The 27004-nt window shown below is 40.6% G+C and overlaps 2 protein-coding genes across 8 annotated transcripts in view; one reads left to right on the forward strand and one right to left on the reverse strand.

The window, feature by feature from the left end:
- Nucleotides 1-2954: 2954 nt before the first annotated feature.
- tmem178bb (transmembrane protein 178Bb) overlaps nucleotides 2955-27004 on the forward strand; it is a 72932-nt gene continuing 48882 nt past the window's right edge. Inside the window, exons 1-2 of one of the 2 annotated variants that reach the window (XM_032589372.1) lie at nucleotides 2955-3062; nucleotides 3304-3979. In XM_032589372.1, the coding sequence (XP_032445263.1) occupies nucleotides 3598-3979 (382 nt within the window). In that variant the 5' untranslated portion in view covers nucleotides 2955-3062; nucleotides 3304-3597. The remainder of the gene's footprint in view (nucleotides 3063-3303; nucleotides 3980-27004) is intronic. The other variant, XM_032589373.1, reaches the window with a different exon arrangement.
- On the reverse strand, nucleotides 19479-24388 carry LOC116736703 (uncharacterized). Of its 6 annotated transcripts, none has more exons than XM_032589368.1 (10): nucleotides 24059-24388; nucleotides 22769-22844; nucleotides 22509-22624; nucleotides 21953-22095; nucleotides 21597-21681; nucleotides 21268-21412; nucleotides 20954-21147; nucleotides 20611-20755; nucleotides 20384-20511; nucleotides 19479-20040 (listed from the first exon to the last, which is right to left on the reverse strand). In XM_032589368.1, the coding sequence occupies exons 2-10, from the start codon at nucleotides 22833-22835 to the stop codon at nucleotides 19735-19737; spliced, it is 1329 nt and encodes a 442-aa protein (XP_032445259.1). In that variant the 5' UTR covers nucleotides 22836-22844; nucleotides 24059-24388; the 3' UTR covers nucleotides 19479-19734. The 6 variants fall into 6 exon arrangements, with proteins under 6 accessions (XP_032445259.1, XP_032445257.1, XP_032445258.1 ...); XM_032589366.1 differs by lacking the exon at nucleotides 24059-24388 and adding an exon at nucleotides 23680-24015; XM_032589367.1 differs by lacking the exon at nucleotides 24059-24388 and adding an exon at nucleotides 23031-23669.

The raw sequence follows: 27004 nt of genomic DNA on the forward strand, positions 1-27004 counted from the left end.
GTACTTGTTAAAAGGATGAGTGTAGAAATCTAGCAGGACATTCTTGGCAAGAATCAGAAGTTGAAATAAGTGTGGATTTCCAAGCAGGACAATATGCTGAAAACAAAGGCTAAGGAATTCCTAACTGGTAAGAAAGTAAAGTGCAAAAATTGCCCACTTGGTCACCCGGCTTGAATTGTAAGTCTATGAAAAAAACAAAAATCAGAATGTATGAAGCCCCAGAGCCTTCAAAAATTGAAGACAGATTTTAAGATAGAATTGTTCAAACTCATGCCTGAGCAATCTAAGTGACTAATTCTAAATACAGAATATTTTGAAGTACTTATAAGAAAGGCTTTTTCACAAGATATTTAGGAAATGCTGTTGTTGGTCAGAATCAGACATGCTGACAAAGAAACGGCATCGCTTCACCGTGACGCACCTCAACGCCCCGGTATGGCCTGCTCACTGTTTGCTCTCTGCTTCACCTTAACCTAACGTTACTACCAGGCGGGTTCGCACTGCTGCTGACGGGATCTGGGCTGGAAATGAGCTGCTCTGAATAAGTTACTGCAAAACTTCAACTGCTAAAGAAAGATTCTGCAGATTCAGAATGTGATTTAGCTGCCTCCCCATTCTCACTAAGAACATCAGCATCACTAACTGTTTAAAATTAGATTTAAGTCTGAGAGAGGGGGCTGAGGTTAATTGACCGAGCATAACATTAATTACTGTTTATTGGAGCTTATTAAGAATTACATTAATTTATTTTTTGCTAAATTATTATTGTTACAGATCTAAGGTTATGTGAATGATAGATCTATTGTTGTTTATTCATTTATTTGTTTTACTTAGACCCTCCTTGTCAGTCAGCCTCCTGCTGTGATTAACAAGCAGAAGTAGCTGCTGAGGTTGATCTGATTGTTTGGTGATGGAGCGAGGAGTGAAACAGTTTTTCTACCACCAATTAACGTATATATTAAAAAATTTTGTAAGTCAATTCGGAGAACATTTCTGTTATTTTTATACTTATAAAAATAAGTTACTTAACGAAAACACACCTTTTGAAACCAGAAAACTCTCCGCGAGTGCTTTTTATTTTTGAGTGAGTCAAAAAACTCCTCCTAAAAACTACTCTGGCATTTTTTGATTTTTGGGAACTTATTATGTTACAAGAGTAGCCTTAACAGTGTTATATTTGTGAATAAACCCAGCTCAAAAACAAAGATTACAGATAGTGCCTTAATGTAGCCATGGTAACACAATAATCAAACCATCAAGATTATTGTTTGTACTTTTACAAGGTAAACTTCCTAAATAAATCCTATACAATTAATTTTTTTATTTTATCTCTGCTGAAATCATTAAATAAGATTTAATAGCATTGTCATAGTCAATAAATGAATACTAAATGACAATAAAATCTGTCTATGTCTAAAGTTTTAGATCCATGGTCTGTGTAACAATTCAACCATTTATAGCAGCCTCTGAATGTCTGGATGGGCCTACCAGCAGCTAGTTTTCTTTGCCTTGATATATCTCAGTCTTATAATTTTACATCTCTCAGAGGCGCTAACATTAAAAAATTATGTAGAGTTAACCCGTCTGTGTCAAGACTCTGGGTTTTTGGGTTTGGTTTTACCCTACCCTTGTAGTGTTTTCTAGTTATCTTATTTTGTTACTCTAGGTTTAGTTATTCTTTTATATCTGAGTCTACGTGTGTTCCTCGTAGTGTTTTCTAATTAGGTTTATTTCTTTGTTTAGTCCTTTTGCTTATTCTAGTTTCTGTGTTTCTGAGTTCTCCTTATTACTATTAGGTCAGCTTGGTTTCTGTTATAGTTTCCCCCTCATGTATTTGTCTCTTTCTAGTTCATCGTGTTTTTTTTTACTCGTAGTGTTTCTTTATGTTAGAATTATTTCCAGCTTCCTTGTGTTTCCTCCCTCACTCTTTTCTGTTCTCCTTTGCATCTTCCCAGCTACCCTGTGCCACCTTCACCCCTCAGCCCGGCTCCTGATCCAACCACTCTCACCTGCAGTCAATTAGCTAATCAGCTCAGGTCTTTGTCTGGCGCTTAACCTCCCAGTACCCATCCTCTCCCACTACTCGTCCTGTCCTCATGTGACAGGACTATTCCTGTCACATGAGGAAGTGACAGGAGTAGTCCTGTCACTTCCTCATGCTGCCTTGTGTTGTCCTTGTGTTTTCTTCTTGCTGGTTTTCTTTCCTTGGTTTTGTTTTGCAGTTCTCCAATTGATCTTTGTAAGTTTCCTTTCTTTACCCTTCATTAAATCTCATAATTCACTGTCCGCCTCAGTTTCCTGCATTTGGATCCAACTCCAACCACCTACACAAAATTACACTGAGCTTTTTTTTTTTTATCTTTAAAGCAGTCTGCTATGGTGGTTAGACATTTTATTTAGCATTTTATTTTAAATAAAATTTTACTAAATAAAATATTGTTTTATTTAGTAAAATAGCATAAAATTAGCTTATTTCATAACCAGCGACACTCCAGTCTCAGATCAGCACTCTCAGCAGTAGAAACAGCAAGTTTATCATTATACCCTTTTTAACTTTGAGCCCCTGCCCATTAAAAGGTCTTTGCACGGCCCTGCATTATCCTAATTAATCAGGCAGATATTTTCTCTGTTTCAACCATCCGACATACCAAAGTGAGTGAATAAATGTAACTGTTCATTTTTCAGCTAAGATTAGTCAAATTTACTCAGGAAAAGTTCACCTAGACCATTTGGGACCAAATGTTTCTTGAAACGGCGTTGAAGTCAAAGTCCTACTTGTTTCGTTTTTTGTTTACGGCTTTTAAGCCATGAACAAACAACAATCAACTTTGTGCATTGTGTTTGTTCTTCATTTCAGTGTTATTAACTTGTAGCCATAATGTTTAACTAATGAATTGGATAACTGCATCAAATAACAGAGATAAAGCTGTAGCGCTTCTTCACGCATGCTCCTGATTCGTCCATGCTCAGGGCTTCTCTGTGGCAGCTGTCGTCATCACATCAGACGTGTCGTGGTTGCAGTCTGGTGATGACCTGAGCTTTGATTTGTGATTACTCATCAGGTAACCTGAATGTATATTAACCTACGAGGACCATGCAGCTAAATTCTATCGAATAGTTCTCCTGATTTATTTCTACTGTTAGATTCTTTTAATTTGGGTTAAATTGATATAATTCCCATCTGATTGTGTACTTCTCGGTTTTATCTCATTCATCCATCCCTGCGATGCTAGTCTTCTGGTGAATAACTTAAGTCTTGGCTGCCATCCTGATGTGTTGCGTGCTTGTTGGTGTCGCCCTCAGACAGATGGGTGCTTTGGGTCGCTCCTGAGATGAGATAGCGTCCTCTCTGTCTCCGTCGAGCTGCTGCAGAAAGGCGCACGCAGGAAAGACGTGGGCACCTTACTACTGGAATTTCATAGCCTATTGTTTTTGGAGCCTTGCTAAACGCAGTATTCTCCCTGTTCTTCCATCTAACACCATTTTTGGATGATGATTCCGCTGCTCTTCAAAGATGATGTGAGTTGAATCGGCTGGGAAGCTGCAGAGGAGCTGTCCGTCTCTCGAGGTGCTGATGCGGCTGTGACAGGAGCGAGTATGGCCGCCGGGAAGTTGTTGCTCTACACCGGGCTCTCCTTGTCTCTTTGTGCCTTGGGCATGCTCGCCGTGGCAATGTGCTCGGATCATTGGTACGAGACAGACGCCAGAAGGTACAAGGAGCGATGCCGAAGTTTCTCCAGCCGCCGTAAGGACCCGGGCTTTATCTATATCCCCAACAACAGCCTGCCGCTGCGGGCCAGCCGAGTCAGCATGCCTCGCTGGGAGGACAAGGTGCTATTGGCCCGAAACCGAAGGCAGCTGTTCGCCATGAGCGCCGCAGACGAATGCAGTAGGCAGTATAACTCCACCAACATGGGGCTGTGGAGGAAATGCCACCGGCTTGGCTTCGACCAGGTAATCGAAGATCACATTCGCAAAGGTAAGTGTATAAATTGGGAGAAAGTTATGAAGAAACATGTTATTTCCGGTAGCTGCGCAGCATACGTGTGTTGCGACATTTAACATGTAAAAATAAATTAGGCCACCGTCTGGTGACTGGCCACTTGACCAAAGGGCGAGCAAGGGCATCAGCATGCGAATAGATAGCAGGAGGCTCTGGCTCTCTGAGCGGACAGTGGTTATCATTTAGTTTGACATGACGGGGAGCATTGCGTGTGAACTTTCAACGGATGCGATGTGACGCTTGCCTCAACCACACAGTGACATAATCATGGGATGCATGGGAGTGCTAGCTGAAGCTCTCTACATAAAGCAGCGAGGTGCCTCCTAGGATGTGTGGTGCATATGGAGGTCTGTAGCACATAGCACACACTATAGATAAAAGAAAGAAAATCAGATTTTGAGTTGAAATTGCCTTTACAACAAACTTTTAATTATAAAAACTCAAAAGCAAAACTGACACATCATTAATACCCCATTTGTTTACGTAGACATCCATGTTCTTTGTCAACTTGAAAAAGTCAAATTCCACACAAAAGTCAGCAACTACCCGTCTGAAATAAAACACAAGCATGATCTGTTTAAGTCCATTAATTTTGTTCTTTCTTGATGTTCATATTGCAAGTTGTACTATGAAACTTGTTACACCAAATAGAGGCACCCATTTCAGCTGGGTGCTTTTTTTCCCTTTTTTGTTAGAGGTAAGGCATTTTGGCCTGCACATGAATTAATATTCCAATCATGTATTTTTTCAGATGTTGGTAAACTGTAACAGCAGACCATCTTGTGTGCATTCCTTCAGGTCCCAGAGCTGTCTCAATGTCTGTCTTCACAGGGGATTCACAACTTCAGAATATCCGGAGGCCTTTTCCTTTCTGGAGCACAGAACACGTGCTGAATGAAAAAAAATTATCTGATGTTGAAGTGCAGAAACACTGTGTTCCAAATTATTATTATGCAAATTGGATTTAAGTGTCATAAAGATTACATTTTTTGTTGTGCTATTAAATTTATAGATGGTATTGTGTGTCAGGGCTCTTTGAATCTAATTTTAATATAATTAATTTCAGAGAGCTGGTTGATTAGTTTGTCTGATGAGCTCAATTAAAGGAAATCTACTTAAGAAGGATGTTCCACATTATTAAGCAGGCCACAGGTTTCAAGCAATATGGGAAAGAGAAAAGATCTCTCTGCTGAGGAAAATCATCAGATAGTGTAGTGCCGTATGACAAGGTATGAAAACATTAGATATTTAACGAAAACTGAAGCGTTATCGTACTGTGAAGAGATTTGTGGCTGATTCAGAACAAAGATGGGTTTGTACAGATAAAGGCAGAATGAGGAAGGTTTCTGTTAGACAAATTCATGGGATTAAGAGAGCAGCTGTTAAAATGCCCTTACAAAGCAGCAAACAGTTATTTGAAGCTGCTGGTGCCTCTGGAACCTCAAGGTGGAGGATCCTCCAGAGGCTTGCGGTGCTTGAACCTACTATTGGGCCCCCTAACCAGAGCTCACAAGCAGAAACGGTGGCAGTGGGCCCAGACGTACATGAAGATTCATTTTCAAACAGACTTGTTCACTGATGACTGCTGTACAACCCTGGATGGTCCAGATGGATGCAGTAGTGGATTGGTGGTGGATGGTCACCACGTCCCAACACGACTGTGACGTCAGCAAGGAGGTGGTGGAGTCATGCTTTGGGCCGAAATCATGGGGAGAGAGAGAGAGAGAGCTGGTCGGCCCCTTCAGAGTCCCTGAAGGTGTGAAAATGACCTCAGCAAAGTAAATGGACTTTCTGACTGATCACTTTCTTTCATGTTCAAAAAGAAGAGCCAGACCTTCAGTAGCAAAATCATCTTCATGCATGACAATGCACCATCTCATGCTGCAAGGAATACCACTGTGTCATTGGCTGCTATGGGCATAAAAGGGGAGAAACTCATGGTGTGGTCACCATCCTCCTCTGACCTCTGACCTCAACCCTATTGAGAACCTTTGGAGTTTCCTCAAGCAGAAGATCTGAGGGTGGAATGCAGTTCATATCAAACCAGCAGCTCTGAGAAGGTTTTCTGACATCCTGCAAAGAAATTCAAGCAGAAACTTTCCATAAACTCACAAGTTCAATGGATGCAAGAATCCAATGTTAACATGTAACTCGGTCTGTTAAGATGTTTTGATTGAAATAGCTTTTGATTTTAGTACATATGACCACTTAATGCTGCACGTTCAAAGAATGACTGTTTGCAGTTCTTTATAATCCATAAAATGTTTAGAAAATCTGCTGTGCATAATAATTTGGAAATTCGGAAAATTTGGAAATTAATTTGGAAAAGTGCATTTTGAGCTTTTTATTTTTGAAAAAAATACTGTTCTCATGGGGAGCTTTGTTGAGTAAAATTTGATTTATACTGTAATAGTTCATGACTTGAAAATTATACTGACCATCATTTACATTGACCATTTAAGAAAATCAGAGAAAATATCACTTGCATAATAATTTGGAACATGGTGTATATTACTGGTTTGAAGTTACTAAATATGTTTGATTATGATTCACCTAATTAGGTTCTAATGAAGTTGGATAAAGTTGTGTTCCTTCTAATCTGTGTAGTTCTAGTTTTAATCAAATTTCCCATGTTTCCACATACGAGTCACTAAAACGGATTGTTTGGGAGGAGTTCTGGTGCCACTCACAATGCAGACAGAATCGTTCACCATGTCAGACATCTGTTCCCTGAGATGTCCATGTCAACAGAGATGAGTAATCAAATGTTAAAGCACAAATATGTACACCAAAAACACAAGCATACTGTTGTGGAGAAGTTATACACTCCCAAATAATTATTTGAATTAACACAGTCATATTTACTTTATATGTACACAAAAATGTTTATCATTGATAGACATACACAATAATAACTTGTGTAAATTGTAAATTGCATACATTTAAAGACACAAATCTAAATAATTACTTGCTTTGTAAGAATTAGACTTACACAGACAGGGCCGAGCAAACTAAGCATCCACTTAGGGCCCAAGGGCCACTAAGGGGCCCCCTCAGTGGAGCTGAATTGTTTTTTGTAACAATTTCTCTGTCATTATAATAACAAAAGCACACAATTTCATTATGAAGTGATTTGTTTTACAATTATATATATTTGATAATGTATGTAGAAATCATTATTTTAAGTTAGCAAAACAATGTCGCAGAAAATGACTTATTCTTCAAGGAGAGAGAAAAGAAAGAGGAGGAATAGAAAAAAGCCAAGATAAAGGTATATTTTCATGCATCTTGGTAATGTAATGTTTGTCAAAAAAATTGTGCTTGATAGCAACCTTGAACGGTCCAGTTCAACATCCGAACATTTATGCTAGTGTCTTTGAGTTTGTGTGAAAGTGAGTTTTGACTTTCAATGAGTTGATTGATAGTTGGCTCTGTATATTTCTGAGGGTTTTTTTTTTTTACTTCAAAACAGCACATTTGATAAAGTTAGATAACAATAATTAAAACTTCTCAATGTTTGACATTGTCCAGCAAAACGTTTCTACATCAGGCTACATGATTACTATATTAATAAATCAATGAGCTTGTTGAAGTGAACAAGAACATCAATAATAAGATTCCACAGAGCTACTCTAAGCTGTAGTTGGCGATATGTTGTTTGTACCAAGTTTTTTTTGTCTGAAATATATAAATATAGCAAGAAAGTCACTGAGTTTGCCACAGTGGGGTGAATATTGTTAAACGTGCAGACATGACCTGGTGGGCCGGTCTGTTAGTCAAACCTCTCACTGCAGAGCAGAAAAGGACAGAAGCTGTTATTTAAACCTTATCTTATCTTGCTGAGGAAGATAGGATCAGGGGATAAGATGGGCTTCACATGTAAGTATCGACCGATAACTGATCTCCCAAAATTAAGGAAATCAATGCCCATAAATTGACTGGCCAACAAATCGGCTGGCCTATAAATGTATATTATACATGCATATAAGATATAATGTAAACAATACTGTCAGAGATGCAATAAGTTTATAGTAGGTGTGGGAATGATCTAATCGTTTGATTGCAGCAATCCACATTGTTAGCAGAGATAGAGGGCCCCAAAACCAGATTTTGCTGAGGGCCTTATGGAGGCTTGTCCTGGCCCTGGCTAATGGGTACCGGCAGTACAAGCGGCATGCAGCTCTCGTGGCTGCTAAGGCAAAAACTCAGGCATAGGAGGAGTTCGGAGAGGTTATAGAGAAGACTTCCACATGGCTTCGAGGCAATTCTGGTCCATCATCCAGCGTCTCAGGAGGGGGGAACAGTATAGTATCAGCACTGTCTGTAGTAGGCAGTGAGGACATAGTTACTTTGAAAAAATTTTGAAAACTTTATTTGAATTAGTGATTACTCCTTGAAAAAATAACTTGCCATATTTTCCGGACTATAGAGCGCAGGCCCCAAAACCAGATTTCGCTTAGGGCCCCATGGAATCTTGGGCCGGCCCTGTACGCAGACGTAAAGTCATTGAAAAAATGATGATATTACCCTAGTTTTTGTCAAGTTTCTTCATTTTAATGTCTGATACTATATTTTCCATGTCATTGTGATTGTATATACGCAACCATAAATTATAATACAAAGCAGAGTGTGGGATATACATGTACACTGCTCACCTTAACGCCGTTGCTGATTGGACGACAGGAGTAGTTATTGAAGTTATGCAGTTGTGAGGGCTACTCAGCCGACTGCTTCTTAACTGAAAAAGGTCATAACTTCTGGATCGTAGGTAGTTAAAGACTAGTTGAGTCTCCTTTGACACCAGCTTAGACAGATCATCTCTCCTAGACCTGCTTTACATCATATAGGATGTAAAGCAGGTAAAGCAATTGCACTGATTATTATCAGGGTAATAATCGAAGGTTGAGAGGTTTTCCGGACCAGTTAGAAGGAGAGCTGATCAGTATTCAGCCCATGGGTGTTGTGAGGTTTAGGGCGGGGCTGGCTATTGCGTAACAACAGTCTGTGGATGTTGGAGTGCTGGAAAGATGGCCTGTGACACAGCTGTCCAAGGCTTTAGATTCTCTTTCTCTCAGCTACCTCAACAAAAACAGCTCATTCTTAGTTGATCCATCCAAAGCGTCTGAATATTACAGTTTCCTTATTATGTACAGAAAAGTCTGCACCTCATCGCTGCACCATAGCTGATAGCTTCAGAGGTGTCCCAAAAATGCAATCGGAAACCTACTTCAGCGGTCGCTTCATCCAAACTATGTGTAGTGGCGATTGTTTGTCAAACCAAACATCCAATAAAAGTTCCATCAGCCACTATAAGGCACTGGGGTCAAGATTCTTCACGCAGGCAAAAGAAGTTTAATGTCCAAACTTGTTGATTATTTTGGTTGCTTTTATTTTCATTTTCAGCAAAAATTTACAACGTTCAAACTTTCCTTGTTCTCCTGTCTACTTCTGTTGCTCTGGTAAAAACCAAGGGCCCCAAACCCAAATGCCTGCTGGTCCTTTACCAGGCCCCTACACTTATAGAAAGTGGATTGATCCACCTTACTTCCTGTCTTAGAAAGCAAATAAATAAGAACAAATAATAAAACAAAAGATAAATAGAATCAACAATTATTAACCTGCAAATAAACTCTGCAAATAATACAAAAACTAGAAATTTAAGCATAAACTAACAAAATTCAAATGGATAAAGAAATAAAGAATAAATAGCTCCAACACTATGAAAAGCCTGATGGTGGACCTCAGTGTCCATGAGAGCTGTTAACTTAAACATATTCTGTCTGAGCGCCCACATAAAAATGGTCAGGAGTTATAGCATTATTTTCTAATAAAGTTGCTAAGTTTCAACGTCATGATAAATTGGTTGTAGGTCAGCATCTTTGTTGAGGCCAGTAGAGTAGATTTGAGGTATTTTCACATCCCTTGCATCATTAAGGTTCAAAGATAATATAAAACTACTCATAATCACACAAAAAAGATCCATAAAACAAGAAAATACAGCATCTTATCAGTTGTTTTGTTAACTTTCCTGTAATTCATTTAATTCGAGCTCTGATTTTTATTTTATTTTTTTGCATCAGTTTTGAACGTCTATATACCACAGTGGTCCTTAAGCCATCAGAAGTCCTTTGTCTCATTATTCATTTCACAGAGTCCACAAACAATTTTCTATTAGGGAAAAAATAATCTATATCTACATCCTGTTTTCCTTTTGTTACTTCCAAAAAACCTCTAATCTGTTCTAGACTGCAACCATTAGTAATCTGACCATCAGGAATAGAGGAATCAGAAAACGCTCTATCCCCAGCAGAATCACCTTCTCTTCCACTCTTTTCGGTAACACTATTTGACGAGGTGTGCATAACACTGACATGACACTGTCATAAACATGACATATCACTTGTCATGAACATGAAGGAGTCTTTATGAATGTCTATGACTGTTGTCATGAAGTGTCAGTCGGTAAATAATGACACTTTTAATGCAAAGTTGCTTTAAAAGTTGCATTAAAAGTACCAACTTTGCATGATTTTGCAAACAATGTCACTTTAGTGGAAAGTTGACCGTTTTAATGGACTTTCAATGCAACCTTTAGAGCAACTTTGCATTAAAAGTGTCGTTATTTACCGAATGACACTTCATGACAACAGTCATAGACATTCATAAAGACTCCTTCATGTTCATGACAAGTGTTATGTCATGTTTATGACAGTGTCATGTCAGTCTTATGCACACCCTGTCAAATAAAGTGTTACCCTCTTTTCTTTTTACTGCCTTTTTTTAGGTTTTACCCCTTCAGTTTCTTAGGAATCGCCCTTTAGTCATTTCCCGAATCTGAAGTTGGTTTCCGATTGCAGCTTTGTGTCTCTTAGGATAATATCCTCATCTGAAACATCTCTAGACCATAAACGTTGTAAATCGTACTCTATGTCTCTCGTCTAGAGTCCACTACCACTCTCGGCACTGCAGAAACTGTAAAAACAGCTTTTTCATCCAAGAAAGGCGGGCACAATTTTTCAAAAAATTTCTCAGGACCTCGAGAAAATAAGTCGGGATCTTGAGAAACTAAGTCAGGATTGCTTCTTCTTTTTCCCTCCAGATCCCCTTATGGGCTCCATAGCTTAGGTTTCATTCTGAGTACAATTATGTACACCAAGTACTTTCAAATAAGAAAACAACATTTCTTTCTTTCCTGATTTTCTTCAGAAAATGCTACATCTAGCTTACACAAAGCAATAAAATAATAGAAAAACTTAAATCCTGTTGTCTGGATAATATGGCAGTTTTGAAGCCATATAAGCACTGAGTGATGGCTTTCTTTTCCTACTAGGGTTGTCTCAGTCGATGGAGTGATTGTTCCCACTGAAGTCAAAGTCATGCTGCTTTTTTTAAACATAAAAATAATTCAATCTGGAGAGACTCAGACGGAGATGAGAAGACAATTAGAAGAGTTTATTGACAAACAGAATTTAAAGTCTTTGGCGCTCGGGCCCCGGCTGGGGATAACGGTTATCGCAGCGTTAGCGATAGGCTTCAGATGAGCATCCCCGATGCTGTTAGGAACGTCATCCCCCGGGGCCCGGCACTGGTGGTGGAGGTTGAAGAAGGGTGCGGGCCTCGGGACCGGGCGAATGGAGGAGAAGGGGTGGTGGTGGGTTGAGCTCGGCTGGAGAGCGAAGGACACCATGGATGAAGGTCCTTATCAGCTGGGACTTGGTCGGTGATTGGACGTGACGTGGCTTGGTCCGGCGTTGATAGGTCGACGATTGTGGGCAGGTCGCTTCAATTAACGGGTCCCGGTGGGGATAAAAGAGTCTTCCAGTTTGAATTTGCGCCTAGGCTTCATTTCAATCTGGAGAGACTCAGACGGAGATGAGAAGACAATTAGAAGAGTTTATTGACAAACAGAATTTAAAGTCTTTGGCGCTCGGGCCCCGGCTGGGGATAACGGTTATCGCAGCGTTAGCGATAGGCTTCAGATGAGCATCCCCGATGCTGTTAGGAACGTCATCCCCCAAAAAGAGGCCGAGGCCGGGGCCGAGGCCGTGAATATAAGGCAGAAAGTAAAAGGGGGAAAGAAGTTGCGCTGACTTTGGCTACCGAGTTAATAACGTAAAGGACGTGACATGACAGTTAAAGGAGAGGGAGAGTAGGACGGGAAGTGAAGACCAGCTGGGAATGCTGCAGGGCAAGAGGCGGTAGAATACACAAAACACAGGGCATAGGGACGTGGTGTGAGAGCCGGCTGGGGATACGGCAGGACAAGGGAGGAAGGGATGTTGGGAGGTGACGGCCGGCTGAGGACACAACGGGGCATGGGGTAGCAGAACGCAGGGCATAGGGATGCTGGAGGATGAGCCGGCTGGAAATGCTGCGGGACTAGTGGGATGGACGTGGGCTGGCGATAGTTGGCAGAGGACACGGCAGGGCATGATGATAGGAAAGCCGGCGGGGAATGCGTGGGGTGAGAATGAAGGGATAGAAGCAGGGCTTAGAAGAGGGGATGCTGGTTTAAAAAACGCCAGCATTAACTAAAGAGGGTTGTAGGATGAGGGGAGCAGGGCATAAGACAGGGGATGCTGGTTGAAAAACGCCAGCATTAACTAAAGGAGGGTGTAGGATGAGGGGAGCAGGGCATAAGACAGGGGATGCTGGTTGAAAAACGCCAGCATTAACTAAAGGAGGGTGTAGGATGAGGGGAGCAGGGCATAAGACAGGGGATGCTGGTTGAAAAACGCCAGCATTAACTAAAGGAGGGTGTAGGATGAGGGGAGCAGGGCATATGATGGGGGATGCTGGTTAAAAAACGCCAGCATTAACTAAAGCAGGGTATAGGATAGAGGGAGCAGGGCTTAAGATAAAGGGACGCATTGAATAGAGGAGATGGAGCGGGGAAAAGGATACGGGGCAGCTGGCTAGAAAAAGAAGCCAGCTGGTAGCGGCAGGGCTTAGGAGGTAACGAAGACATGGAAGGGACCAGCAGAGGAAGGAACAGGACAAGGGATGAGGGGCAGCTGGTTAGAAAAAGAAGCATGCTGGAAGCGCAGCGAGGCATTAGAGGAGAGAGGCAGATGGCTGAAGGACAGCTGGGAATGGTTCGAGGCATAGGGAGAAGTGCCGCTGGGAGAAGAGTGATCACTATGGGTGAGCGGGGACACAGCGGGGCAAGGGAAGGTGGAATGCTGATGGGTGAAGGCCAGTAGAGGTGAAATAATGATACTATGGAGTGATATTACTGATAGAGAATGAGATCCCCCCAAAAAGAGCTGAGGCCGGGGCCGAAGCTCAGAATTAGAGGCAGGAGGAGCTAGGCTAACTAGGGGCTTACGGGCTATGTCTCGAGGAGTAATTAGAAGATGATTGCAGAGATAGAGGTAAGAGACGAGAAGATGGTAGATGAAGGTGAACAAAGGTAAAGTGGATGCTATGAAAAGATATGTTAGCTGGTGGAAGGAAGCTAGCTGTGAGATAGCAAAAGAGGATGGGAGAATGAATAGACTAGAGTGAGAAAATAACTGCCTGCTACTGAAGGTGGGATGCTGATGCTAGGATCAGACTCAGAGGGTGACGTTAGAGGAAACGGGCGAAAGACAAGATCATTCTAGAATGAACCTGAAAATAAAAGTGTGAAGGACGATGGGGGGAAGGACATGCATCACGTTTGCTGCATAAGAGTGTGCACTTTTGCCTGAGGTTGACCAACCACCACCAGTGGATCGTGCAGTGCTCGTCTGGCACTGAGGGAAGCTGCGAACACGGTGGAGAGATACTCATTACGTGAAAAGAATACTGAAGATGAACTGGGGATTTTTATATATATATGCCCATATATAAATTATGTAAAATTTTTTGCACTTATTGGAATAAAGAACAACGACTCGCCAGATCTAGATCATCATCCATGTGTTTATCTTCAGTTACATTGGTTACTGCCACGCGACTTCGCGGGTCTTTCCGACAAATCAATCGAACGCTGCAGCTGATCAGAAATGCTACTGATCGCGTTCTCGCTAAAAACCAGGAAGATGGAGCATGAAACGCCAGTTTTAAGATCCCGACACTGGCTCCCTGTTGCCCAAAGAATTGACTTTGAAATACCGTTGTTAGTTTGCAAATCACTGAACGACTTGGCACCACAAAACAATGAGGATCTGCCGTAAAGCATCAACCTCCCAGGCTCATGAGGTCTTTCGGTTTGAGCCGCTCTACGACCCTGGGACCAGGCCAGAAAGAGAAGGAGCATTCAGCATCTAAACCCCGCGGATTGGAGCAACTCCCGGGAGACCTTAAAACAGCTGAAACACGACTTTGATTAATCTCGACTAAAACCCGCCTGTTTAGAATGTATTGGAAACATGCTCAATTACAAAGTTAATGATGGAACTTGACTTGATATCATATTTTGTTTGTTGCTTCCCTATGCATGACTTTGGTTCTTGAGCTGTTATGATATAAAAGCACTTGCGCTGAAGACACCTTGCTGCTAAAAAGCTTTGTTGAGTGAGATCTTTAAATACTACAGCAGCCACAAGCATCCGGTAAGGGATGAGAGGAGAGATTTCTGGTTCGAAATTTATTAAATAGAGCTGAGAGTGGTCTACGAGAAATACAGAAGATGAGACGAATGAAGCTATTATTTTCACTTGCTATGGAGTTAATTTTTTTTTTTTTTTTTTGTACCAGCAGATGGCAGCGAGACGACAAATAAACCGCAAAAACGTTATCGTGATGATAACTCTTTAGATTGTCATACCTGAATTTAAGTTGCTCGGATATACGAATCCTGCTTGAACGCGGAGAAAACTTACTTTTATTCGTTGACCCGCTCCCGGTCTCTTGAACAAACAGCTCTGAACGGCCTCTAACGATTACTTCATAACGCTGAACGTGAGCTCTTACGACAACGGCTGATGCAGTTTGAGAGTACAAGGAACCAATCAAGGTAAATGTGAATCGGACGGTTTCCTGAGCTCTTAAAGCGCATTTATGTTAATCCATTTACGACATGCTATACGATAGGAATTTGATTGATTGATTTGGCTGGCTAGTTGAAAAGTGCCGTGCGACTACTTGACTTGGACCCAGGCGATGATGAGGGGGTTTGGTTCCTTTATAAAAAGCCGTGGCTTCAGGGCGGCTTGTAAGTGCTGATGGCCGTGTTAACGAATCCGTAAGGGAAACCGGAGGGTGCTTTATGATGATTAGTTCAGAAGCGAGATGGAACGAACGCATCTGGGCCTGGAACCTGAGTGAGCTAGAGAACAAGCTGAGTGAACCAGGAAGTGGCAGGATAATCTGAGAAAAATGGTATGCAGATTTCAGATGAGAGATGAAGCGTAAAAGCACTGGACGGGACATGAGCTTGAAATATGAGAAAATGGAACAGCTTGCTTATTAGCGGAGAACCGCCCTGGCTCAGGATAAAATTTAACGGGTAGGGCGAAATGAATCTACGAGGCTGAACATGTACCACAACATCGGTAGCCTGCAGGCTACTTGTCAACGAGCTTAAGGTATTACTAGAGTCGACTTTCAGCTATATGTATTACTAGAGTCGACTTTCAGCTATCTGTATTACTAGAGTCGACTTTCAGCTATCTGTATTACTAGAGTCGACTTTCAGCTATCTGTATTACTAGAGTCGACTTTCAGCTATCTGTATTACTAGAGTCGACTTTCAGCTATCTGTATTACTAGAGTCGACTTTCAGCTATCTGTATTACTAGAGTCGACTTTCAGCTATCTGTATTACTAGAGTCGACTTTCAGCTATCTGTATTACTAGAGTCGACTTTTAGCTATCTGTATTACTAGAGTCGACTTTCAGCTATCTGAATTACTAGAGTCGACTTTCAGCTATCTGTATTACTAGAGTCGACTTTTAGCTAACTGAATTACTAGAGTCACCTTTTAGCTAACTGAATTACTAGAATCACCTTTTAGCTAACTGAATTACTAGAATCACCTTTTAGCTAACTGAATTACTAGAGTCACCTTTTAGCTAACTGAATTACTAGAGTCACCTTTTAGCTAACTGAATTACTAGAGTCACCTTTTAGCTAACTGAATTACTAGAGTCACCTTTTAGCTAACTGAATTGCTAGTCACGTTTTGGCCATCTGTAGTACTAGAGTCGCCTTTTAGCTAACTGAAGTGCTAGAGTCGCCTTTTAGCTATCTGTATTTATGAGAGTGAACTTTTAGCTATGATTGCCTGTATCAAACGGCCCTATTCGCCTCAGTCGGTTGGTTTGGGGAAACATTTGCACGGTTCTTTGCGTTTGCTGATTGTTGCCGAGGTTCTAACGCGCCTGCGCTCTCCTTCGCTGCCCTCTGGGTAACCCAGCGCGAGCGTCTCAGCACTCATGATGCGTTTAAAGGCGGCTTGGAGAAAAAGGCCACGACATGAAAACATCAGATAAGCAGTTTTAACTGCGAAAAAGAGCGAGAACACATGCATGGGAAGTACGGAAGCCCCCAATGTAACTAATTGATGTAAGAATGATGAAGTTTGGAACGCAGCCTGAAAGGCGCATGCGAGTAGGGCCTGCGAGTTCAGGAAGGGGATAAACTAATAAAGTTCCTACGTTTTGTCGCGTTGTAAAGAGTGAATGAGGCACGTGAAGGCTACATCTTACCCCCGAAGCCCGAGGCCGGCGTGGCGTGGGAAGTCCGATGGGAGGTGCTGACGGGCGGGCTGACAGCGGCCATGCGGATTTGAGCCAAAGCGGGGAACCAGTGGGAAGGCGGTGCGATGAACGCTGGCGGTGGAAAGGAAGATGGTGGACGATGAGCTGGGAGGAAACGGCAGCGTAGATCGAAGCAGCGAGACGTTGCGGCCCGGCCGGGGCGGAGAAAGGCTGCCAGGGGATGTATGCAACGTAGACGGTGGGATTATGTGTCCACTTGCCAGAGACAGATCGTGAAGCGGGTGGCATAGGAGCGAGGGCCGGTAGATCCCAGATCGGCGAGAGAGCGGCGGGAGAAGCTGTCTGGAATGAATGAGGCCTGGACCGTAAGGAACTCTTCTTCCATCTGAGGAGCGTCTGAAGGAAAAGAAGGCGCCGAGCCCGCGGCTAAGCGGCTTTTGTGACTGACATTAGAGGTGGAAGGACGAGCAATGACGACGAAAAGGATCTGGTGAGATGGCTGACTGAGAGCTGAGGCGTGCAGCTGAACAGGTTGAGCTCGGCTGGAGAGCGAAGGACACCATGGATGAAGGTCCTTATCAGCTGGGACTTGGTCGGTGATTGGACGTGACGTGGCTTGGTCCGGCGTTGATAGGTCGACGATTGTGGGCAGGTCGCTTCAATTAACGGGTCCCGGTGGGGATAAAAGAGTCTTCCAGTTTGAATTTGCGCCTAGGCTTCATGACAAAAAATTATATCCAATATCATGTGCATTCAAAATTATGATTTCTGTACGATTCCTTGTGAAAAATAAATACTACTTGAAGCCAGACTAATCATCAGTATACTTTGTTAGGGATTTATTAACTTGAAGTATGTTAGTTTGTGCTTAGTGTAGTTTTATTGTAATTAAATTGCAGAAAATCACAATTTGAAGTGGACTAAGTGTACTTTCACGTGCGTTTTTGTAACAATTAAAGTTCTACTTTGCACACAGCTTTTTATGTAATATGAACATGCTTGATTAATATATCTTAAGTGTACTATTTTTGTGATCAAATTACATTGGGGGGGAACCGTCAGATAATGCTTCTGCATGTTGGTGTTCCCACTAAAGCCTCTTTTTTATAGGGGGGGGGGCTCTGATTTTACCTTTACAAAAATCTTACAACGTCCTGCAGTGTGTGGTGTGTTACGTGGTGGTGTGTTGAATACACCCAATCTAAAATCGGACATATTCAACATTGTCTTGGAGCGATTGTCGCAGCCTGTGGGGTTTTCCCTGATTGGGAGCGAGAACGCAGCCTGTTGAATGTGACAGGTAGCCAATCAGAAAGCGCGGTGACGTAAGAACGGAGGGGAATCCCAAACAATTGACATGGCGCAACTGAGAGTCCGGTGGACATCGGAGGTGATATGTGGAAATGTTTATTACTATATGTAAAGGTCATTTTTATACATGTTTATTATATGTGGTTATGTTTATTCAGTTAAAAATGTTAACTACAAACAAACATAACTCGCCTCCAAATCATAGAGCAGCAAATAGAGCGGCTGCTCCCGCCATCTTTTGTCAAACGCCTTTTCTTTTTTATCGCTTAAAATGAGTCCACAAACTGTCACTACTGCTTCTACATCATCATGCGTGTTTGATTATTCTAAATTCACATATAGTATGTTGGGGGTTTTACTGGATTTTCTTCTGGAATCGGTTCTGTGGTGTGTTGCTCCTGCCGTGTGGCTGGACTCACGAACCGATCGAACCTGTTGGACTTTTACCGGCTCGTGTCGTGTGTGGTCACAGAGGTTTGGAAAATCGGCGACAATCCTTAAATTGTGCCGTGTGAACCAGACCTAAAACTCACAAGCTCTACTCCTCTCATCTCGTCTGGACCACTGTCCTAACGCTCAGACTCTGGTCGCCATGGTAACGTTTACATATCCCTTCAAAATAAGATACAAAATACAGATACGTCACAAAAACCAACATTTTACTTTCGTGAAAATTTTAACTGATAATGACTAATGGAAGCCCTGAGCTTGTTTCTCTGCAGCCAGACGGTCCCATCTGGGAGTGATGAGAGACAATGACACCCGAAGTGTTGCTTATGCACAGGGTGCTTGGTCTCTATGTAGTGAAACAGTTTGAAGGCTTCAATGCCTCATTAACGAGCCGGTCACCATATCATGCAGAGCTTGTAATGTGGGAATCACCTACCGGGATAAATCCAATCTCCTGTCTCTTCTCTGGGCCTTTTCCCCTTCACAAAGAAACTTTCCAAAGACATCTGATCTGTTTCTTACTCATTTTGCTGCTTGTGGGCTCAATGTTGCCGCGCAAGACGTTACCTCACTTCAGCAGGTTACGAGTCTGGAAGACTTTTAAAGACGTCAAGCTTAAGTTTAGTTACAAACATCAAAGCCCGCATTGCATATTTGAGGTTAATTTTTGTACCACAAATATCATTGTAGTACAATGATATTTAATTGTGTTTAAGGTTATAATGTCAAAATTGGTACAAGCATAATGTTAGTACACAGTAAAAACTGCTGGGTTGAAAATAACCCAATACGTAACCCAGCGCTGGGTCATATATGGACCGACCCAACGCTGGGTTGTTTTAACTCAACTGGGTTGGGTTGAGGGTTTGACCCAGCACATTGGGTCATAGCTGCAACCTAAAGCTTGGGTTAAATTGACCACTGCCCAAAGTTAAAATGACTCAATATTGGGTTGAAATTTATTACCCATTAAAAGGGTCATTTTACCACCATATTTTTATTTTTAATTTTTTTTTCCTTTTCTACTTTAAAATTCACTATAAAAATTTAACTAAAAACATTCAGATTAGCTCAAAAGAACTTTTATTTGCAAATGTTATACATTCCAACATACATGAAATTTTTAATACAGACATGTAAAAGTTACATATAAACAATTGATTAAATCTGCACCCTTTTTTAACTTTATTGGTGTACACAACGAAATATTTTCATCAAAAGAGTTTGAAGGAAATGTAAAAAAAAAATAGTAACATAGTAACAAAGAAGGTTTTTCAATCAGAACATTTAAAACTTATTTAAGGGTTATTGAAGAATTGCATTTATTCTTCCATGGCCTCCAACTGTGCCCTCATTAATTTTATCGGGGGTGACTCGTTTCCTGGGATTTCATATATCACAGTTTGGAGAAAATCCCAAATCTGGATACACGACTTCGGATAACTCACATCAAAAACGAAGAATGATTTGAAACAGCCATCAACGGCCCCCAAAAGAGATGGATATTCCAAAGCAGTTCCATTTATGACGACAAATGCTTGGGAACAACAATACCTGTCCCCAAGCATGAGAACACGTGGATGCTCTGTTGCTGTACTTCCAAGATATTCCACCATATTTGTCCCAATCTGGTGTGTGGAAAAAGCAGAAAGGAAGCCATTAGTCATTTAAAGGTAAGGAGGAACATTCCCCACTAATAATTTTTGACTAATTCTTATATGATTTTTGTTTGATACATTATCAAAAGACCCTTGCGTTTGAAGTTTACATATACTATATAAAAAGACATATTTTTGGTCAACGCTGTCTCGTGTTATATGACATTAAAATTCTTATTTTACGTCAATTAGGACTTGGTAAATTCCAGATTAATGACAGAGAGAACAGTGAGGGAAAAAAAGCATATTTGTTTTAAACTTCTGGTTTCAACTACATTTAAACAGCAAAGAACTCATTCTGACATGAACTTACTGGCTGGACATCAATGAAGGCTTGCTGGACTTCAAGGTTGCTGGGTCTGACCACCTTTCGCCCAACTCTGTAGGGAACAGCAGGGAGGAGTTTTGGCAGCAGCTGCAGTGCCACGTCACCTTGTTTGTCTGTCAAAGAAAAACTCAGATTAAAATGCTACACAATCAAAAAAGAGCCACAGGAAGAAAAAAATTAGTTCAGAAAATGTTCCTTTTGAGCTTCAATACCTTGTGGAAGCAACTCAATCTCAGGCAGAAGACCGCTCTCCTCCTTCTTCCCCATGCGAATGACCTTTGATGAGAACAAGGTGTTCCAGTTCTCTGTCAGTTTTCCACAAGACTGTGGATATAAAACGGCAAAGTCCTGCAAAATCTAACAATCAGAAAAGACAAAAATACAAATCAAATGTAAAAGTGAAATGAACTATTACATTCAACCTTTCATGGGTGCTACAAATGTATGTTCTGGGTAGTTTGACATTTTGAGTTTGATTGTAATTGTACATTTTCACATGGTATTGCAGTTTATTGTTTAACATTTAACTGATCTCAATATGAGGTATAACCTCACCATCCCTGGTGTGTCCAACAAACGTGGGAACTCTGCAAAAATCTGCTGCATTGGGATTGTCCCACTTGAGCGGATCCATCCTGCGCGATATACTGCAGTTTCCCGCATGTATTGGACAACCTGGTCTGCGGGCCAGAAGTTATTTTTTAGCCATTCTGTCATCTGGATGGCACGCTCAGCACTGATGGTTGGTTCTGTGGGGAAAAAAATATTACAGGAATTAAAAGAAAAAAAATGTGAGGTAATTCACAGCAATAAGAGCTTAGATTGCTGCTCAAAACAATAGGGCTTGGAAAAAGTCTATGTGCTAGTACCAGGCAAACTTGATCTTTTTGGTGGAGCTTCTGGGGCTGAAAGCATCTTCTTCCTTGGTTGATGCCTTTTCCTTACATTACGGAGACGCTCCTCCAGAAAGCCAGTTGCTGGCCTGTGTTGTCTTCCGCGGGTAAACCAGGCGTCCTGAACATTTTTAACAAAAGAAATATAAAAGTTAAATGTTAGCCTTTCTGTTTTAATGTCCAAATTTTTTATTAAACCTACAACTCAAAGCTCAAACACCATAGTTACAATGATATTTAATGCTAACCATTGTGCAAGTTGTTGAAGTACTTGTGTGCTAGTTCTCTGAAGTGTGAAAACTTACATATCCTGTGCCATGGCTGTCTCTTAAACATGGAAACTGGTCCACAATCGAAGATGCCAGAATTGCTTTAGTGTCTGAAGATGGGCTGGAAACAAAAAAAATTACACTCAGTAAGACAGGCAAGTAAAATATTTTATTTTAATTAGTTATTGTAAGATGAAAACATAGAGCAGAAACCTTAAAACACAAACAATTTCCAAAAAATCTAGTTTTTATTAGCCCAACACATACTTTAAGACTTCTTACTGGAGAAATTTTACTTAGGTGAGCACTGCACAATGCCGTTAATGTTCTCACCAAGAGCAAAATGTCACAAAAACAACCTAATTGATCCAGTTTTTACAAGAAATACTCACTTTTCTCCATATTGATCCATCAGGTGTGACACAAGTGTTCTGACCATGCACCGTCTTTCACGAATGGATATATGCTGATTTCCATCAAGACTGATAACCACAGGTCTACCTTCAGGGGAGGCACTGAGGATCTCACGGATGTTCTACAGATAAATAGTGAAAAATAAAATAGCTGTTATTTAGCTGCAGTTTAATATTCTTAGAAATTTAAGAAAAGATGAGATGTGTCATTTTTAATTTTAATTAGTAAGAATGGATGTCAATATGTTATGTAGGAAAGGTTGATTGTGCAGCTTAACTTACAAATGCTGCTCTTCCAACAGAAGAAACTCCACTCTCTAATTCAGCATGTGGTGTAGGATCAGCATCTTCAGTTGTTTTAGGGCTAGATGTCCAGTGTGCTCACTTTGAGCACACTGGACATATCTTGAAGTTGAATATGTGTTATGAATTACTCTTAGGTGAGAAAAAAAATTCCTTATGTTATGTCCTAAAGACATCCCACATTTAAAACACACATATCCCATTTTGTCTTGTCCTATGACTCAAAGCATACCTCAAGAAATTTTGCAAAATGACGTTGAAATTTCAGACGAGGACCAAGGTGAGGAATCAGGGATGTCAGGCAGTTAGCATCCAAAAGAAAGAAGCTTTCTTCATCAATGTTTTCAGCTGAAATATATTAGAAATTACATATTAATATTTTCAATCCAAAGAATTCCTGCCAATGCATGCTTTTAAGTACACACACACACACACGCGCGCACACACCCACGCACGCACGCACACACACACACATGTATATACTTAACCTACCTTCAAAAGCAGGGATTAGGTCAGAAAGTTTCCATTCAGTCAGCTTCTGTTTTACAAACTCATCCATCTTTCAGATCTTTCAGGGAAAAAAGTGATACAATTTGAGTCATTTTTTTCCTATGTGGAAAATAACCTGTACAATGTGTGCAAAAATATTTTATTTAGGACAATCACCAAATATTTTACAGTAAATAAGAAAAAATAATAGGACATTGACTATATGTTTAGCAGCTAATAACCCTGAACAAATGTAAAACATCACTTTTTGGGACACCAGGAGAGATCACACTGTTCAGTCTTGTTTTCACCAGCTCTCCCCTCAGCGCAACCTGATACCTGACAACATGAAGCAGATCTGTGTAAACCCAAAAGTTAATCCAGCTGTTTTCACTAATAACTGTATGTTTTTAATTCCACCTTGGTGGCTAATAATGGCCAGAATAACATACGTGCGCATTATCTAATTTCTGCGTCATGATGATGTTGCTGCTTACATAAAATCATATGGTAATGACAGATACAGTATAGCCGTCAGTTTGTGTTAAGCATATGCCATCGCAGAGTGTGCTGATCTGACAGAACACCGGTGGGGACGACTCCAAACATGTCGGAGCACTTTTAAATTAAGAGATATTTCAATAAATCGAGCAGATATTTTATTGTTACATAGTTAAATCTTCACTAGAAATCTGTAAAAGTTACTTTTATTTGACAGAAAGCATATTATCCAACTTTAGCTTCCCCTCCTCTGCCATTGCTGGTGCATACTTTTTTTTTTCTTCTCCACTGCCTCAATCGGTTTCACCCAGGTTAACCGTATAACAGCATAGCATAGTGTGTTCAGTAAGAAATAAAAGGCTTAATGAAAATGGCATTTAACAGTTATATTACTGATATATTACTATGAATACCTGTATAGCCTGTACTGATCGCTTCGGACACCGCTACTGCAAAGCCTCCAGTCCCTACTTGTCGCTATAGATCCGTTATTAGCATTCTGGCTAAGCTACCACCTTTTGCGCGCGCTAGTGAACGAGGCCCGCGAAAACCAGGGGGCAAAGCGCTATCTCTCCCTCCCACACCCTCACCTTTTTTTTAAACCAAATTGGATAAATTATCTTTGAATTAAATGAATTATTTCAAAAACATTACCCTATCAACGAAGATGATAGGTTAAATCAAATAATTAAATTAAAGTTACATAAATTTAATTTAAAAAATCTGTAGTATATGAAGAATACAATAACCCTATAAACTTTAAAAATATTATGCCATGATATTGTAACTTACCATGTTTTCTTTGAATTGAGAAATCCAGTGTTGTCTGATCAGGTCACAGTCCAGTTGAAAATGGAGGTTTGTGAAGAGGGCAATGGATTTTTACCCAATTGGTTGGGTCAAACTGTATTTGACCCAACCAATTGGGTAAAGTGTTGAGTCAACTGAACCTGAAACCTAACAGAATCAGTTAAGTGGAGTTCATTAAAACAAAAAAAAAAAGTCAACCCAACCGCTGGGTCACTACTTTTGAACCAATATTGGGTCAAAGTAACCCAACATATGACCCAGCATCTCTTACCCAGAAGTTGGGTTATGAAAATAACCCAGCATTTTTTACTGTGTATAGAGAGAATCCGGTTAAAGGATTTTCAAAATAAAAGATCCTCCAGACTCATATAATACATAAAACGGAAATATTTAATTATTTCTTGCGCAGCCCGGTACCAATTGGTTCACGGACCGGTACCGGTCCGCGGCCCGGGGGTTGGGGACCACTGGTCTAAAGTATATAAACTAGATACTCCTATTCAGGGTTGGTAGATAAGGATAAGTAAGTATCCTCTGGTCTAATTGCTTTTCTGGGTTGGAAGAATGGGAGTCTAGAAAGTAGTTGCTAAGGTAGTTTTTCTGGATTCTAAGTTTGTTCTAATCCCTGTTCTGGGTTGCTAAATAAGTGTAAGTAAGTATTCTGGAAAGTTACTTAATGTCTTATTATTCTGCTTTGCCACTTTCTTCATTGCATGCTTCATACACACTACAGTACTGCAAACACATCATGCTACCAGACAACAGAAGGATCAATTACAACACACTTTTCAGGTGAAACTAATTACATTGTGTATCCAATATCTTCACATTTTTCAAGAGTACATTGCCAATATACTATCACAGAATTGTACAAATTGTCAATATATTAAAAGTTTAAGAAGACAACATGCTTAAGAAAATTAGCACAATATATGTACTGCACTGTATGTACTGCTCCTTTTGGGCTCCTTTAGTGACCCACATTTCATTTCCATTTCTTGTTCAGTTGTGTTATCGTCTAGGTCGGACTAGGAGGTCTATTATCAAGGCCCTCTCTACTTTTAAGCCAACATTTCGCGAGTAAAAATGGTTAATTTGGAGAACATCTCTTATCCTCCCTGGCTTCACGGTGTTGCTGTTCTTTTTGTGACGTTTTAAAAGAAAAAACTGAAAGTGTGCATTACAGTCACCATCTGGTCTGAAGTGTGTTCTGAAGCTAATGCCGTTCACTAACAGATCCTACATCATACATCTGAAAATGGACTGAGTAAAGACAGCTTCTGTGTTTTAGTTAAAAAACTGAAAACAACAGATCATATTTGGAGAGATGTAGAACTGAAGATACCTGCTACATTTAGTGTTCAGGACAAGTTTTCTCTTTGTTGTAGAACCTCTGTCACTAAACTGTCAATGTTTGATATTTTGAGGTATGAACTCACTATTTACTACTTTGTTAAACAACATTACATCAAATTCCACTATAAAGTTTGTTAATTTCTTTTTTTTATTTGCCATTTTAATAAAATAGCAAAAGACTGTTAAGGCACCTAAAAAGGCATACTTCAATAGCTTAAAGATGTAATTTAAAACATAATGAAATTTCAGTATATTTAATAGTTTACTTTTAAAGTAAGCTTTAAGTGAATTTTTAAAAAATTCTATTTTGACCATATATTTTAAAATATGCACAAAATATCTTTAAAAGCATATTGTTTCATTGGTTCACTTGAGCAACTACATATTTTGTTCGCTTAATGTATACTTTCATTTAATATATTTCTTAAAATTGCATTGTGGTACAATGATATTTAAGTGTGTTTAAGGTTATAATGTCAAAATTGGTACAAGCATACTGTTAGTATACTTCATATATATACAGTATATATCAGAGCCAAATGTATGGCAATGGCTTTACAGGTCATTTCGCCACATCGCCATGGCCACGCCCTCCATTGAATTCTCTTGGCACTTTAAAGCAAGTGAGACCAACTTCTTATCTGTCATCCTACACAGAATCATCTTGATTAGGTCAAGAGAGCCATAGATGAAACTTTCCAAGGAAAAAAATAGCACTTCCTGTTCTGAGGGGGCGGGGCTTAGATGACGTCAGAATATGACAATATAAGATTGTCAAGCATCCCACCTGGATCACTCATCCCAAGTTTGGTGCAGTTCGATCAAAACATGTGGAATCTGGAAGCAAATGTAAGGCAATGGCGTACAAGGCACTCCGCCACACCTACCTGCTCCATCGAAGCCGGTCAGGGTTGGAATCCACAACACACCAACTTGTCTTCTGCCTCTGGACACAGTTTCATGTTGATTAGGTCAAAGGGGTAAGATAGTGACCGTTCACAGTAAAACATGACACTTCCTGTTCTCAGGGGGCATGGCCTAAGTGCTGTCGTCATTTGATCATTGGATATTGTAGGACACCCGATGATAATGATCAATCACTGACAGTTTGGTGCCTCTGTGAGTTTTTGTGTAGGAGATACAAGTTTATTTTTTCTTGGCTAGTAGATGAACTTTGACCCCTTGTAACCCCCCTTTAGCATGCTCAAACACTCACCGTTTGGATAACTAAAAATCGGCCATGCCTTATGAACAGACTGACCAAATTTGAAGCCGATCAATCGAAATCCCTAGAAGTTCAATCAAATACGAAGGCTGTAAACGTCAAAAATGGGGTCAAAATCTGAACTTCAATCCAAAATGGCCGACTTCCTGTTGGGTTTAGACCACGGGTGTCAAACTCCAGTCCTCGAGGGCCGCTGTCCTACAGTTTTTAAATGTGCCACAGGTACAAAACACTGGAATGAAATGGCTTAATTACCTCCTCCTTGTGTAGATCAGTTCTCCCAGCCTTGCTAACGACCTAATTATTCCATTCAGGTGTGGTGCAGCAGAGGCACATCTAAAAGTTGC

Source organism: Xiphophorus hellerii, chromosome 17 (assembly GCF_003331165.1).
Source record: "Xiphophorus hellerii strain 12219 chromosome 17, Xiphophorus_hellerii-4.1, whole genome shotgun sequence".
In the NCBI taxonomy this organism is placed as follows: Eukaryota; Metazoa; Chordata; class Actinopteri; order Cyprinodontiformes; family Poeciliidae; genus Xiphophorus; species Xiphophorus hellerii.

Coding starts and splice junctions, on each gene's coding strand:
- LOC116736703 (XM_032589368.1), bottom strand. CDS start 22,835: ATGGATGAGTTTGTAAAACAGAAGCTGACTGAATGGAAACTTTCTGAC. Junction 22,096..22,508: donor ATTTTGCAAAATTTCTTGAG/GTATGCTTTGAG, acceptor ATTTATCTGTAG/AACATCCGTGAGATCCTCAG. Junction 20,756..20,953: donor TGTTGGACACACCAGGGATG/GTGAGGTTATAC, acceptor TCTGATTGTTAG/ATTTTGCAGGACTTTGCCGT.